This window comes from Rhynchophorus ferrugineus, unplaced genomic scaffold (assembly GCF_030347505.1).
Source record: "Rhynchophorus ferrugineus isolate W39M unplaced genomic scaffold, kcgeb_rfMv2 rfM4, whole genome shotgun sequence".
In the NCBI taxonomy this organism is placed as follows: domain Eukaryota; kingdom Metazoa; phylum Arthropoda; class Insecta; order Coleoptera; family Curculionidae; genus Rhynchophorus; species Rhynchophorus ferrugineus.
In genome coordinates, this window is record NW_027472583.1 from 10,449,904 (window position 1) to 10,463,861 (window position 13,958).

Consider the following 13,958-nt stretch of genomic DNA (forward strand, 5'->3'; position numbering starts at 1 on the left):
TTTTATCTAATATACATTCCCTATCCCATATTAAAACCTCTCTTCCAGTAAACCACCTCTTTGTACATTTTCTTTAGTTATGGGAAGAATTTGGAAGGTCCGTCTAAAGCGTCCAACAGTAAGTCTGAAATTATTCAGACGCTTCATTTTCCTTGGTATCTTTTCTTTATCTCTTAATGTCCTGGTGAAATCATTCAGCTTGCTCTTCATTTACATCTCTCAAATTCTCGGGAAAGTGCTCGAAGTGGAAATGAAGAAAATATACTTTTAAACTCATTGGCAACCTAAAGCTTTTAGAATTATTTTGACGATTTGTTTATAGTTAGGATGTTTATAATTGGCTAAAAAAGTCTCTATGACTCTCTTTGAGGATTCGTTATGGACCTGATGAACTATAATGGTGATGATGAATCCCATTTGGTAAACCCATCTTGCTTTTCTAGTAACACGCTCAATGTACCAACCGCCATCAACACCTGCCAACCGTGGTCTTCATATTTTAATTTCCAAAATAAACCAAGTTCTTGTAGGTTTCTTTGATGTGTACCGAATGATCTACAAGAATGGACCTACAGAATTGCTTTAAGGTTTCATATTTAAGGAATTGCATCGTATTAAATGTTAAATGCCTTTTAAAAATCCTGACATAATAGTATATTCGTTCTCAATATACTCAATATATAGAAATCAGTTGAAAATACTCAAACATATTTCTGTTAAACGTGGATCCAAATGCATTCCCAGATATTTAACATTTATGGCGGACACAGGGTAAACGTTACTTGAATATATTTTGTCTCATTCGTCTTGATAAACCATATTTTCAACCAAAATGGATTTTGTTGAGATGGAGTTAGATGTATCGTCAACAAATGTTACTATATATAGTATAATACTGGTCTGCGGAACACCTGAATATATAGCATGTAGATCACAGTATCCGTCACCTCGTTTCACAGTAAGATTTATTTTTATTAATAACATTTTAAATTACTGTTGTTGTTGTTTCTGTTGTACTTGCATTAAGAGACAAGCAAGGCGAGTACGGGATTAATACACGTATGTATTTACAAAATTAAAATAAAACTATAATACACTATACAACTTCATGTGGTTTGGTTCCCTCGAATCTTTTCCCTGGATTCCTGCATGTGGTGCAGTAGGTGTATTGCTTCCACGTTGCTGTTATTTAGCAACCTTATTTCAAGTTTCAAAGCAAAATTTTGGATAACTTGAAATATCCATTTGATTTCGAAGTTATCGTGCAGATCTTTCTTTAGTAACATAGCGGTAAGCATTAGTAATTATTAGTAGAACTTTGTTTTGGATTACTAGTTGGTTTGATGTTTTAGAGCAACCCCATAGATTCACATTGGCTTTGTGATTGACTGATAAACCAATCTCTTTTATTTTGTATCAAGTGGAGAGTATCTTTTGAGTAACCAGTACACTTACTTAACTTTGAGTCTAATCTTTGCTTTTTATCTAATATAATGTTTCCAATTTAATCTACCATCGTGATGGATGTCTGTCGAATGATATAATTTGTCATTTCGCTATTCATCTATTAAACTGTATTTTCCAATCTCTACTCCATTTGCAGATCTTGTGAAATACCAGTCACTACCCTTACTTTTTCTACAGCCTTAGGCTGTTCATTTGTTGTAGGGATATCATCAGTGTAGAGCAGATTTGAGTAGTCCTAATACACGACCCTGGGAAAATTTAATGTGTCAACAACACTGTAGCTGTAGTAAGGGTTTTCAAGAAAAAGAAATAAAGGCGTTTTCTCTTATTTGCAGAAACATTACAGAAGTACACTTGTTCAAGCACTAACAACCTACTTTAGCACAATACCAACTTTATCATAATCATTGAGTGCCTTCCGATTTTATCTGGAGTAGAACATATCAAACAGGAAAAGATCACACTTGAGTGAAGCAGTATTGAAAGCTACACTGAAAGCGAAGATTAATATCTGCAGCCTCATCTCCAAACTTACATGAATATCGCTATCTATTAGGTAATAGCATGTAAATTATATTCACTCCTAAATCAAGAAACTGGGATGACGTCAGGTCTGAGTTCACAAACACCGTTCAGGGCACAAAGACAAAAACGAAACAAATCACCAAGAATTTCATAAACAGCCAGTATAGTTTGAATATCGGTAATTTATTCCCAGCAAAAAGTACATTTAATTATGTCTAAAGTGTAACAGCCGAAATATCGAGGTAAAAACACACTTGATAATATTTGAAGATATTTGCTTAATTTAATAACTTTATTCTTTCAATTATCAAATAGTATAGAAAACTACATTTAATATAATGAGATGGGTTTAGTCGTACAAGTTTACACGAACACGAAAAATATAAACTAGAACGAAGAAAATGGGCTTCTAACTAAACTCACTGAACATTCACTGTTGCTCACTACTTAATGAACATATATTGTCAATATACAAAGAAAAATATTAATTAAATTCAAGCCTTCAATTTTCAATTTATCCAATAATACGTATTTTTAAGATAATTGGTGTCATAAAGGAGTAAGTGTAAAAAAATGTTTTTCCTAATTAATATTTTAAGTACAGTCGCAAAATACTTGGTGTTCCTGAAACGTTTAAATTACGACTATTTTTTGTTATTTAACAAAAACGATATAGAGGTTTTTAAAGTTGTGTAGAAATGACAATACCGGAAAAGGAAACCGGTATCAAGTTTCCCAATCCCACGCCGTGCTGAATTTTATACTTCACTCTATCTGTCCTACATTGCGTTAATCAAATATGACACTCTTATTGTCCTATATACGATGATAGGCAAAAGTGCGTTCGTAATCGAATGACTACAATTAAGAATTTGGCCTACAATAAATTAATTTTTTTAACAGGTTTATTAAGAGATCTGTGAATATTAATTTAGCGTAACAATTATATTTCTTGAATAAGGCGTTTAACATTGTAATGGTTACTATGACAACGTAAATCTCTGAATATATTAAGGGTTGCATATATTTTGCAATAATAAGATAATTTAATACATTAATGTAAACAACTGTTAGCACACACCATCAAATACTTTTAGAAGCTTAAGGTTATTTTTTCTGTGATAGTTATGATCTTTTGTCATATCCCAGTTGTCGATCTTGCTTTGGAAGATTGAAAACTCTCGGTTTTGAAGTCAATTACAAAGAATGGACTGCAGGTTCAAAAAAGACAATGAATTGTAAGACTTATTAGACGAAAACCCCGCTCATACAACTTACCAGCTGGCCAAGACCTAAAAGTAAAGAAGATTAAGACTGAAAATGGCATTTCAGTGTTTTAACATCATGATTTTAGCTTGCCATAGCACCAATTGGCGAAGCAAAGTGGATCTACTACAATAATCCCAGGAGCAAAAAGTAATTAATCCATCAACCATCTAAAGGGACGTGAAAAATTCATGGACATAAAGTATTATTGTGCATATAAAAAAAGTTTTCAGTTACAAATAATTTCAACAAATATATAAATATTGAATAAGAAAACAGGGAATTATAAAAGAAATGGAAACAATTTTTGAGGTAATAAAATACAGTGTAAGACTTATTCAGGTTTCATGTATTCATGAATACTGAAGTTCTATATTCCTTGTATGAGTCGGTCTATATTCCTAGAGTAGCATTTATCAAAATGTTCTTCAAAAAGATTATGTCTTCTATCGTTGAAGCTTGAAATGGCCGTCATTTGCTTTAAATTCTAGGCACTGCACATAAATTTCAACAAAAACGCAGGCAACACTACATCACTGGCAGAAAGATTTCCAAGTATATGAACTCCAAATTTAAAATAGGTCCATTTTGTAGCGAAAAAATTACATACATAGACTTGCACTGAATGATTTCCTGAATGTCTAATTATATAACACTATAAATATCATGAAAGTACTTTGATAAATTATATGTGTATATGAATTCTAGTCAACAACAAACTCTTGGATTTTTTAGTGTCTTGTAACTAAACGAACATGGGATGTTACACATTAAGCCCATCGAATGCAAAGAATACCCAGGTAGATACCTAATCAAAATAATCCTAAACAAATTAAACTTTGAGGTCTGTGTCTCTGAAATGTTCGAATGCCCTAAAAATAAATCCTTCTGTTGTTAAGAACACTGTCCCTAAATTGTTATTGTTAGATTGTATAAAGATCCGCCAAATAAACTTATGCAAAATCAACCAGATCTTTGGACTAACCCATCACTCTGCTCTGCTTTATATAAAAAAAACCTAAACATAGAAAAAAGGAACTCAGTATAGATTATTTAATCGAAGCAAACTTTACTTGAATTTCCTGTAAACAGATAGTCTTACACTAATTTGTAATGGCCCAATATCAAAATGGGAGATAATTGGAAAGTTCAATTTAGAAAACGCGGTGTCCTTTTGCACATTCCTAATATTTGCAATGAATGAAAACGATACGAATTAAACACTGTGTGATAATTGATGACTTAATTATAAATTCAAATCAAATTATTTCCGCTACCTACACTTATTTTACATCCCTTACTATTGAGCATTGGTATATTTAAAATTAGGACAGATAAGCTAACGGTTGTTTCCGCTTGATATGGAGAATAATCAATTCCCTGGTTCTATTTTCGTCTATTGCCAAAATTATTAAACCTAGAAAAGTTTACAATAAAATTATTGTACTAACATATGAAAAAAATATATTTAAAAGTTCATCCAGAAAAAAATATTAATATACATTTTAAAACAAAATATAAAACGACATACATTATTTAAAAACAAACTTTGACCGGTTTTTATACAATTGAACCAATTTTAACTTGATAAAAGAATAAGCATATGTAAAATGAATATGAAAAATGAAAAAGAATAGAATATGTAAAAATGTAACAAAGAAGTTCTAAATATAGCTATCATCTTCTAAAGCCTCTATCGATGAAAATTCTGTTGAGCTTATCCAATCATCTGGAGTGTAAAGTTTTCTCACTTTATGCGTGGTCTGGAACGACCTGAAATCCCCATTTTTATTTACAGAGTCTAAAACAAAAGGCTCTTCAAATTTATTTTTTTTTGCAATGCTAATGTTTAATGATATTCATGCAGTACAAATTAATTTTCAATAAATTATAATAAAAACACTTTCTAAAGGATAACTCTTCATTTTAACATCTACTTCTATGTTACCTTCCGCTTGGCTTCCTCCAGAAGGTCTACCCAACTTTCTTAATAATGCTTTCTCAATATGACCATTGATAGTTGTATCTACGGCAGCTGTAAGTATTTTTTTGAAATATTTGTAATCTGGTTTTGCTCTCTTTTTTAAGTTAATTGTTGAATCTCTAGAGGTGACTCTTTTTCTTTTCATCCACTTATTATCTGTAATATGCCATTTGAATTTGTACTATTAACACAATACACATTTTAAATAATTACATACATACTTTGTGGATGCAGCAGTGGAAGTGATTTTTTTGTACACTTATTTGTTTGATGTTCATCTGAAGATACTCGTCTTTCTTCTATTTCCTGTAGCAGTGTGTTAATGTGTATCGACTGATTCATCTCATTTTCTTTATCTGGTTTCCTTGGGGTTTTGCTACTCACATCTTTGGAATTCGGTATATTGGTATTTTTCTTACTCTTATTACGTTTACTTTTAGATGGGGTGTTATCAAATGATCTCTTATCCCTTAATATAGATTGTTCATTAGATAACTCTACACCCTAAGGAAACCTTTTTTTTATTTTTGTTTTTGTTGTATTACAACTGACTTACATTATTATCTCCATCTTTATCTACATTCGATCCTGTAGCTGAATTTACACCACTGTCTGAAGTTGATGGACACACTGAATTTTGCTCAGTACCCATAATAGCAAGATTAAACATGAATTCCCTATTTTTCTTGCAACTGGTACCTAGAAAAAAATTGCATACCATTATAGATCACAACATCAAACTTGATTTGTACCTACAATTATCAGAAAATGCTAATTCCTCTTCTAGTGTCCTTAAATATACAGTTTGACTTTCTTTACTGAAAGCATTGTTTCTAGTTGAAGCAATATGTCTTGTTAAATTTTGTTCAAATTCCAATTCATCATCAGTATCTAAAAATTTTGATCGTGAAATTCTTTATCTCTAAATACGTATTTAAGGTTTAGATGTTGTTTTTATTACCTGAGAAATAAGGCTCTTCATCGAAAAATATCTCACAGGCAGTTTTGCGCCTGTTCTTTTTTAATGAGCTAATATTAGCTAACTCTTCCTGTTCACTCATTGTATAAGTAAATTATTTTCATATAAATAACAAAACAATTGTCAAACACCAATAAACATATTAAAAGTATAATTCTTCAGAATAAAACAAATAAAACAACGGTTATATGTTAAATTCAAACTATTTGACATTACTTCATCTGTCAAATCTTCGTCAGTTAATAAGTATAGATTAATAATTCATAAAAATAGAAAGTCAGTAATATTTGTTTCTTGTTTGATATAGGCTTTTTGATTAAATAAAAACTTGATTAACTAAATATTTACTCCTGAAAATTGCTTAATCAAACCTGTAACTGGTCCTAACTGGCGCATTCAGCAATGTATGAGGTATCTAGTTAAAAATTCGAATTAAAAAATATTTTAGATAATAATTAATTAATTAAACAATATGTTTATTCTTCTAATCTAATTGCTATTAGAAAATAACCAAAAAGTTCTTTCGAACTGTTAGGATGTTGTTATTTTAACAATTAGCTCCAGAGAATATTTATATCATTCAATTCGCGGTCTTATCGCTTCACACAGCATTCTATTCCTTTTAAATTAGGATAAAATAGAAAAACATTGTACCAGTTTAAAACTAATTTACAAATACACTGTTATTTTTAATAGACTATATTAGAATTAATAGTTTAATTTTTATCATGTTATTGATAATATTAAAATTGGTTCATATTTAAAATATTTATTGCTATTAAAACTAATGTACACTATGTATTTAGCATAGACAATAAAAAAGAAAAAATTTCAATCTTTAACAGTGTAAACTTTAAACAAGGAACACCAAAAACAATTTGTTTGTAGAGTTGCTTGACGACTAACTTGGGCTATTGTTGTTCAACACCGCCATCTAACAGAACTCATTATTAGTTAATGTACTTATTATTTTAAATTGATTATTAACTAAAAATAAGTATACATTTTATAAAACATTATGTATTACATTACATTATTATAAAACACATTGACACATCATTGAAACAACTGTTATATCGATATAAGTATATGTTACATTTATTACCAGATGTAATTACAATTCATTTACAGTTCATATACAGTGTTCTGTTAAATATAAATTAACAAGATTACTTAAAATAATTGATTTACATTTTTTTTATATCTATATAATATACAAAACTAAATATATTATCTTTTTATATGTACATTGCCAACATTTTAGTTGCGTTTGACTAGATAACACTCATCCTATATTCTTTTTTATAGAATATTTTTAAAATGACTCAAATTAAAAATAAATAAATAAATTATACTGCATTATGACAGAAGTAATCTTACCATAATATTGTACACAGCCCTGCTTATTCTTACAATTCTAAAATCTATATCAAATAAATGCAGTTATTAAAAATAAGACTTTACTCAACATTATATAATAGTTACTGGCCTAATTCCCTAATATCACATACAATGAAATAAATATATCTATATGGCATATAAATTCACAAATTTCGTTCAATAATCCAAATTCAAATTATTTTTTTTGAAAACAATGGATAAAGCTAATAAAGTTTTATAGTGAAGGTCAGTTGCTGCTTGAAGCTTATTGCAAACTTAAATCCCTGCCCGCACTTGATTCTTTCCAAAAAAAGTATGTTCTTTTTTGTTTTAATTCTAAAAGGAACTGTACTGTTGATATGACAATGACTGACATTGTTTGACTTAAATTTAAAAATAAAAGACATAATTGACTAGAGTTAATGTTAAATATACAACTAGTTGTTAAATAATGACTAGAAATGTGTTCATAATGAGCAATTCATCTGACTAGATATATTAAATGACTAGAAAATCAGTTCCAACACTATGTGGTGATACACTATGTAATGTGATCAAAAATCTAAAGTTTTAATATGTTTATTATTTAAGAACTATGTATTGATGTTGATAGAATTTTAAAAATGTATCGCAAATATTTCATATAATAAATAATTATAAACTGTAATTTTCAAATAAATATAATAAAAATCTCAAGACTAGTGTTGGCCATGATTAAAATTAATAATTAAATAAAACTATGGCGGGTTGCATACACATATTTGATAATATGTCAGAATCGAATACAATTACTTATTCGAGACTATGATTTAAATGATATGATTATTATTGATGACAAGCTCACTATTATTCTTATAGCTAAATAACAATAAAGATACTTTGTATGATGATATGAGGTTTAAATGAATAATGACTAGAAGGAACGACTAGTATAAAAATTAAAACAGACTAGAACATTTGAATGACTAGATAAATCATAGATACGTGAAAAGAAATTATGTATAAACTAAGTGAGATCTTCAGTGTGAATACTGACTTAAAGAATAGAGGCTTTATACATATTTGGAATGGTTTGTATGACTAATATTTGACTAGAATGATTCGATACTCTGACTAGAGATGAAAAATGTACAATTACTAGCTAAGATATGCAACCGGTAAAACGAATCGTTTACCGGTTGCAGAACGTTACATTACAATATAATTTACAGATTTTTTAAATGATATACATTCTGATTATTTACAGTGACCGGAGAAATTAATCCAAGACAAACCGTGGAAGTACCTGTCCGATTCCAGGGCTCCACCGTTGTTTCCACACATCGAAGGTAAAGGCGGCGGACGCCAAAGATTCGGCGGTAATCTCGGTATAGGCCTTATAGGCACCAGCCTTTGTCAGTCTAGTTGATGAACCGTTTGATGTTTACGGAGATATGCTATCTGCAACACAATATTTTCGTTAGCATTTAATTTTATGTATAGCATTAGTTGTGGATACGGAATTAATTGTTATTATTTTTGTAATTGTAAAGAGATTTAAAAAAAAGTAGGACTCAAATAATGGCGAGTAAAATGTTACTCATAACAGATAATTATCAAAGACTTAATGAACTCTTGTGAAGCTTCATAATATTAAAATATGGGTCAAAGATGGCACTGATAAGTACTAATTCCTGGTTTTAAGATGAAACGGTGGTTGATGTTGATGCTTACCCGTCGAAACTTTTTGCCACACTCGTTACAAGGAAATTGCTCCCCCGAATCGGACTCGCTATGAATAACCTCGTCAGATTTCGTGGAATCTCTGTTGGGTCGAGGTTTATGCCATCGTCTGTGCGAAGCTAAGTTAGCTGGACAGTTGAAGACCTTGTCACATTCAGGACATCGATATTCTACGTGGACTATTCGCGAACATCTACGAGCAAAAATGGGAGAAAATAATTTGATTTGTTTGTTTCAAGTCAATTTACTGTAAATGACTTTATTAAATTTATGTTTTTGTGTGGGTTATAATACTTTGGGTGTTCATATTGTGTAATAAACTATATTGTAGGCTAATGGTTTTTAAGGATATTCTCTTGGAAAGATAGATAAGATACTTTATTGGAATTTGAAGGAAGGACTATGATTCTACTAAGTGAAGCGATTATTTGTATATTCTCTAGAATAATTTGTTATTGTAGAGGCATAGATTTTATCAACTTATTAGTATAATACTAAGATAATTAGAGGTGCACCAAAAGAAAAATGATGGCAAATGTGTAAATCCGCCGCTGAATTGAATTGTCCGATAAAAAATAAATTAATTAGGCTCACTCTGGATTAGAGATTAGAGATTAGTTTAAAAAGAAAGATCGATATTTTTTATTCTCCGATATATAGATTTTTTTTAAATATCTGTATTTTTCTGAATGAAAATTGAATGGAAAAATTACCATGTTCTTCTTGACATATACCTAGCTTTTATGTCAATTTCAATTGATACTATCAATGGTATCTTATTCAAATATATCTCTAAAGTACTATGGAGGCGTATTCCAAATTTTTTTTTGTTAATATAACAAAATTGTCTGAAGTACCAACACAAATCGAATTTTATAGATTGTTTCGACGCATTCGACTCTTTTTTATTAAGATAAAATGAGTCCCCCGAGTTTAATTTGGCAGTATCTTCGACGTCATCTATGACGTGCCGTCTTAGAGAAATTATATTTATCTCATTTTTAACAGTTGTCTTTACCTATGCTGAGCGAGACCAAAAGCATCTTCGTACAGTTCCTTGCACAGTCGACATACGTAGTCTCCGATGTGGTTTTCGATCTTCGCTAATTCAGCTTTGGCTTCTTCAGTGATCTCTACCACATTGAACGCAGGATCTATGTCTCCTAGATAGAAATCTCGATGTTAGAACCAGTTCGGCAACTTTACCTTCTCGATAGCTTACCTTTCCTGACCACGAGATGCTCATCAGGTGCTAGCTTTCTGATAATGGTTCCTGATACCGGAGAGCTGTTATCCTCGTCGAAATTCAACTTCTTCGTCACCTTGTTCTTCTTCGGTGTCGGCGATGATAGCTGTATGATCAGAACAGAGCTACGATTAGATTTTTGCCAAATGCGCCATGTTTAATTCTCAACTCACCTTAATTTTCTTGGTTGGCCCGTCTGGCGTTGGACTGGATGACGTCTTTGTCTTCGGCGACGGAGTACATGGTGGCGTGATGGGAACCTGAGTGGTTTTTAAGCTTAGATCCAAGGGACTGGACGTGGTCAGTTCCAGGGGTTCCGTGTAGCGTATGTAGTGCTGAAACTGGATGAACTGTGGGTCCAGATGGAATCTCTCTATACCTAACCTCTGCAAGACAGAAGGTTGGTGAGGATATAAGTGAGGAGCTCTGAAAACGATAAAATTTAACTATTTAATATAATAATATATAATATAATAACTATTTAATATGATAATAAATTTGAATCCGTTATTGTTCAATCTTCAATCAAAAGGGTTCTGGCATTTGAAAGACGTTAAAGAGTATTCAAAAGCAATGAGAAAACAGATTTTGCGTACTAAAGCAGATTGTACAACCATTCGGATGCTATACCCCACCCATCATATAGTCCAGACCATCCTTTTTGCATTGTTATAGCATCTGATGTAGTTTTGAATAAATTAAGTTAACACGTTAATCAATTGTATAACTTTTTTGTACATAATTTATTTACTTCTCACACTCTAGTGTATTTTTCTCGATAATGGTGTTATTAATAATTTATGTTTTAAAACGAACATATTCCATGAAAAAAAAAAGAAAACAATCCTCCTACTATTGCGATAGTCGTGGGTTCAAATCCTGTTGGGGCGTGGTCGTAAATTTATGTTTATGATTGTCCAAAAGGCAAGACTACAAAATCTAACAAGGAAATTAATACCAGTCATGCCAGTAACCTAGTTGGGTAACACCGGATGTCTTGTGCAATGATTTTTAAGTTGTTCATTGACTAGCCGATGGCTTAATGCGGAGGATCATGATTCGGAATCCACGTTAAGTATTAGTTCCAGTCCAGATATCCAGTTTTGATCCAGTCCGATTTTTCATCAGCGCGCTGAAAATGTTACTTTGTTTATGTTAATTTGAAGGGAGAGGCAATTGAAGATCATGTGAATGCTGGTTTTCGATTATTTTAACACTGAGAACGTTCTGGACAATTAATGACGAAAATTTATAGGCATTACTCGCTGATAATTCATGTAAGATGCAAGAAGTATATGCAGAATCCTTTAGAGTAACATAAGAAACCATATTCGGTCACTTGAAGAACATGGGAATGATGGACAAGTTTGGATATGTTGTGCCGTATAAACTGATGCTAAGAGACATTGTAAGGCTCTTGGTCATGTGTGAAATGCTGCTTCTACGATAAAATCGGAAAGGTTCTTTCAATCGTTTTGTTACTGGTGATGAAAAGTAAGAAGCATAAGAGCAACTTGGTCCTGCGTCAACCTCAACAGCGAAACCGAATATCTATGGCTTCATGCAAATGCTCTATATTTGCTGGGATCATGCTTGGTGTGATATACCATGAGCCGTTTGAGCCGAGTAGTGCTCTTAAAAATGACCGGAATATTGAGCAAAGACATAAGAATGTTATTCTTCAGCAAGACAACGCTCGACTATATGTTGCAAAACCGGCAAAAACATACTTGGAAATATTAAATGTAAAACCAGTCCTATTCTCCAGATCTTGACCCTTCTGATTACTACTTGTTCTGATATATGACTCATGACCTCTCTGACTAGCGCTTCACTTCTTACGAAGATACCAAAAATTGGTCCATTCGTGGATAGCCTCAAAAGATGGAAAATAGTACCAGCTATCGATGGACAATTTATGTATAAATTGAATGTTTGCTGCATAGTTTAAGGGTGTTATTAATTAATGTTTTAATTGTAAAATAATAATAATTGTTAAATTAAAACTGTGTAAATAATTAAAAAATAGTTCTTAAGTATATTACTTTAGAATAAATTGTTGTAACCAGTCATAATAAGAGTAAAATAAACACCAGTGGTTATAATATTATATATAATCACTATCTCGTAAGACCCCCTATTATAATTAATATTATTATGCATTAAACAAATAAACCCTATGATATTTATATTTTAAATGACTAGCAAAGTGATTTCTTGTATTATTGACGATTGACAACTGTTGAATTTTTATAATCCCAGAAAACCTTTTATGTTAACGAACTGACCTCACTGGTTATATGATTAATTCTTGAAATATGTTATACACGGATTATCGTATCTTCATAGATAAACACCATAAAACATGTAGAAATAATAACACATCCTACCTGTACGCAGCGAACTCCATATCATGGTGAGGATAAGACACGCGTGGCATCCCTCACCAACACACCACACCGACTGACTACAGAACTCACATTTCACTACAATAACACCCCCGTGATGCGTGTGGTTATAAACTTCCAATGGTGCCGCTTCCACGCCCTTCTTCGCCGTGTCTCGTGCCGGTGGTGGGAACGACAGTGCGAGCTTCCATTGGCTCGTCGACAGCCGGCTGCGTCCATTGGCACGAGGGAGGCTGTGTAACGGACTTCGGACGCCCGATTTCGGCATCGTATTCGAAGGCTCGCCGGGCGCTCCAAGGGATGGTATAGGCGGAGAGGAGATGGGTTTGGTTTTCGGTCGTATTATTCCTTTATTTTTTCTGGATTTCGATTTTTTACCTTCGGGAAATGTTATGAAAGGACGTTCTTTGTATACGAGGTCAATTATTTTGTTCAAATACGTAATGGGCTTGTCCTTTGTTGTCCATCATATTAATACCTCATTCAAGTCGCAGTATCTTTGCAAGTAACTTCGACGTCATCTATGAGGTGTCTTATTGGAGGGATTATATTTATCTCATTTTTAACAGTTTTTCTTACCTGTGTTGAGAGAGACCAAAAGCATCTTCATACAGTTCCTTGCACAGTCGACATACGTAATCTCCCATGTGGTTTTCGATTCTCGCTAATTCAGTTTTGGCCTCTTCAGTGATCTCGACCACATTGAACGCAGGATCTATGTCTCCTAGATAGAAATATCGATCTTAGAACCAGTTTGGCAACCTTATCTTCTCGATAGCTTATCTTTCCTGACCACGAGATGCTCGTCAGGCCCTAGGTTCTTGATGATGGTTCCTGATACTGGAGAGCTGTTATACTCGTCAAAATTCAACTTCCTCGTCACCTTGTTCTTCTTCGGTGTCGGCGATGATAGCTGTTTGTTCGGAACAGAGCTACAATTAAATTTTTGCCAAATACGTCACGTTTCATTCTCAACTCACC

General features: G+C 32.2%; 2 protein-coding genes across 3 annotated transcripts; both read right to left on the reverse strand.

Annotated features, from left to right (window-relative positions):
• Positions 1 to 4,705: 4,705 nt before the first annotated feature.
• On the reverse strand, positions 4,706 to 6,439 carry LOC143196729 (uncharacterized). Of its 2 annotated transcripts, none has more exons than XM_076404688.1 (6): positions 6,204 to 6,439; positions 5,999 to 6,133; positions 5,799 to 5,941; positions 5,464 to 5,746; positions 5,207 to 5,398; positions 4,706 to 5,059 (listed from the first exon to the last, which is right to left on the reverse strand). In XM_076404688.1, the coding sequence occupies exons 1-6, from the start codon at positions 6,301 to 6,303 to the stop codon at positions 4,923 to 4,925; spliced, it is 990 nt and encodes a 329-aa protein (XP_076260803.1). In that variant the 5' UTR covers positions 6,304 to 6,439; the 3' UTR covers positions 4,706 to 4,922. The 2 variants fall into 2 exon arrangements, with proteins under 2 accessions (XP_076260803.1, XP_076260804.1); XM_076404689.1 differs by having other exon boundaries at positions 4,859 to 5,031; positions 6,204 to 6,437.
• Positions 6,440 to 7,452: 1,013 nt separating this feature from the next.
• Positions 7,453 to 13,047, reverse strand: LOC143196731 (insulinoma-associated protein 1a). Its single transcript, XM_076404690.1, has 6 exons — positions 12,960 to 13,047; positions 10,743 to 10,995; positions 10,546 to 10,675; positions 10,342 to 10,486; positions 9,315 to 9,516; positions 7,453 to 9,041 (listed from the first exon to the last, which is right to left on the reverse strand). Exons 1-6 carry the CDS (start codon positions 13,007 to 13,009, stop codon positions 8,997 to 8,999), a joined length of 825 nt encoding a protein of 274 aa, XP_076260805.1. The 5' UTR covers positions 13,010 to 13,047; the 3' UTR covers positions 7,453 to 8,996.
• Between the last annotated feature and the right edge of the window lie 911 nt (positions 13,048 to 13,958).

Coding starts and splice junctions, on each gene's coding strand:
- LOC143196731 (XM_076404690.1), bottom strand. CDS start 13,009: ATGCCACGCGTGTCTTATCCTCACCATGATATGGAGTTCGCTGCGTAC. Junction 10,487..10,545: donor GCATCTCGTGGTCAGGAAAG/GTAAGCTATCGA, acceptor ATTTCTATCTAG/GAGACATAGATCCTGCGTTC. Junction 9,517..10,341: donor TTTGGTCTCGCTCAGCATAG/GTAAAGACAACT, acceptor TTTTGCTCGTAG/ATGTTCGCGAATAGTCCACG.
- LOC143196729 (XM_076404688.1), bottom strand. CDS start 6,303: ATGAGTGAACAGGAAGAGTTAGCTAATATTAGCTCATTAAAAAAGAAC. Junction 6,134..6,203: donor TGAAGAGCCTTATTTCTCAG/GTAATAAAAACA, acceptor CAAAATTTTTAG/ATACTGATGATGAATTGGAA. Junction 5,399..5,463: donor TCCACTGCTGCATCCACAAA/GTATGTATGTAA, acceptor GGCATATTACAG/ATAATAAGTGGATGAAAAGA.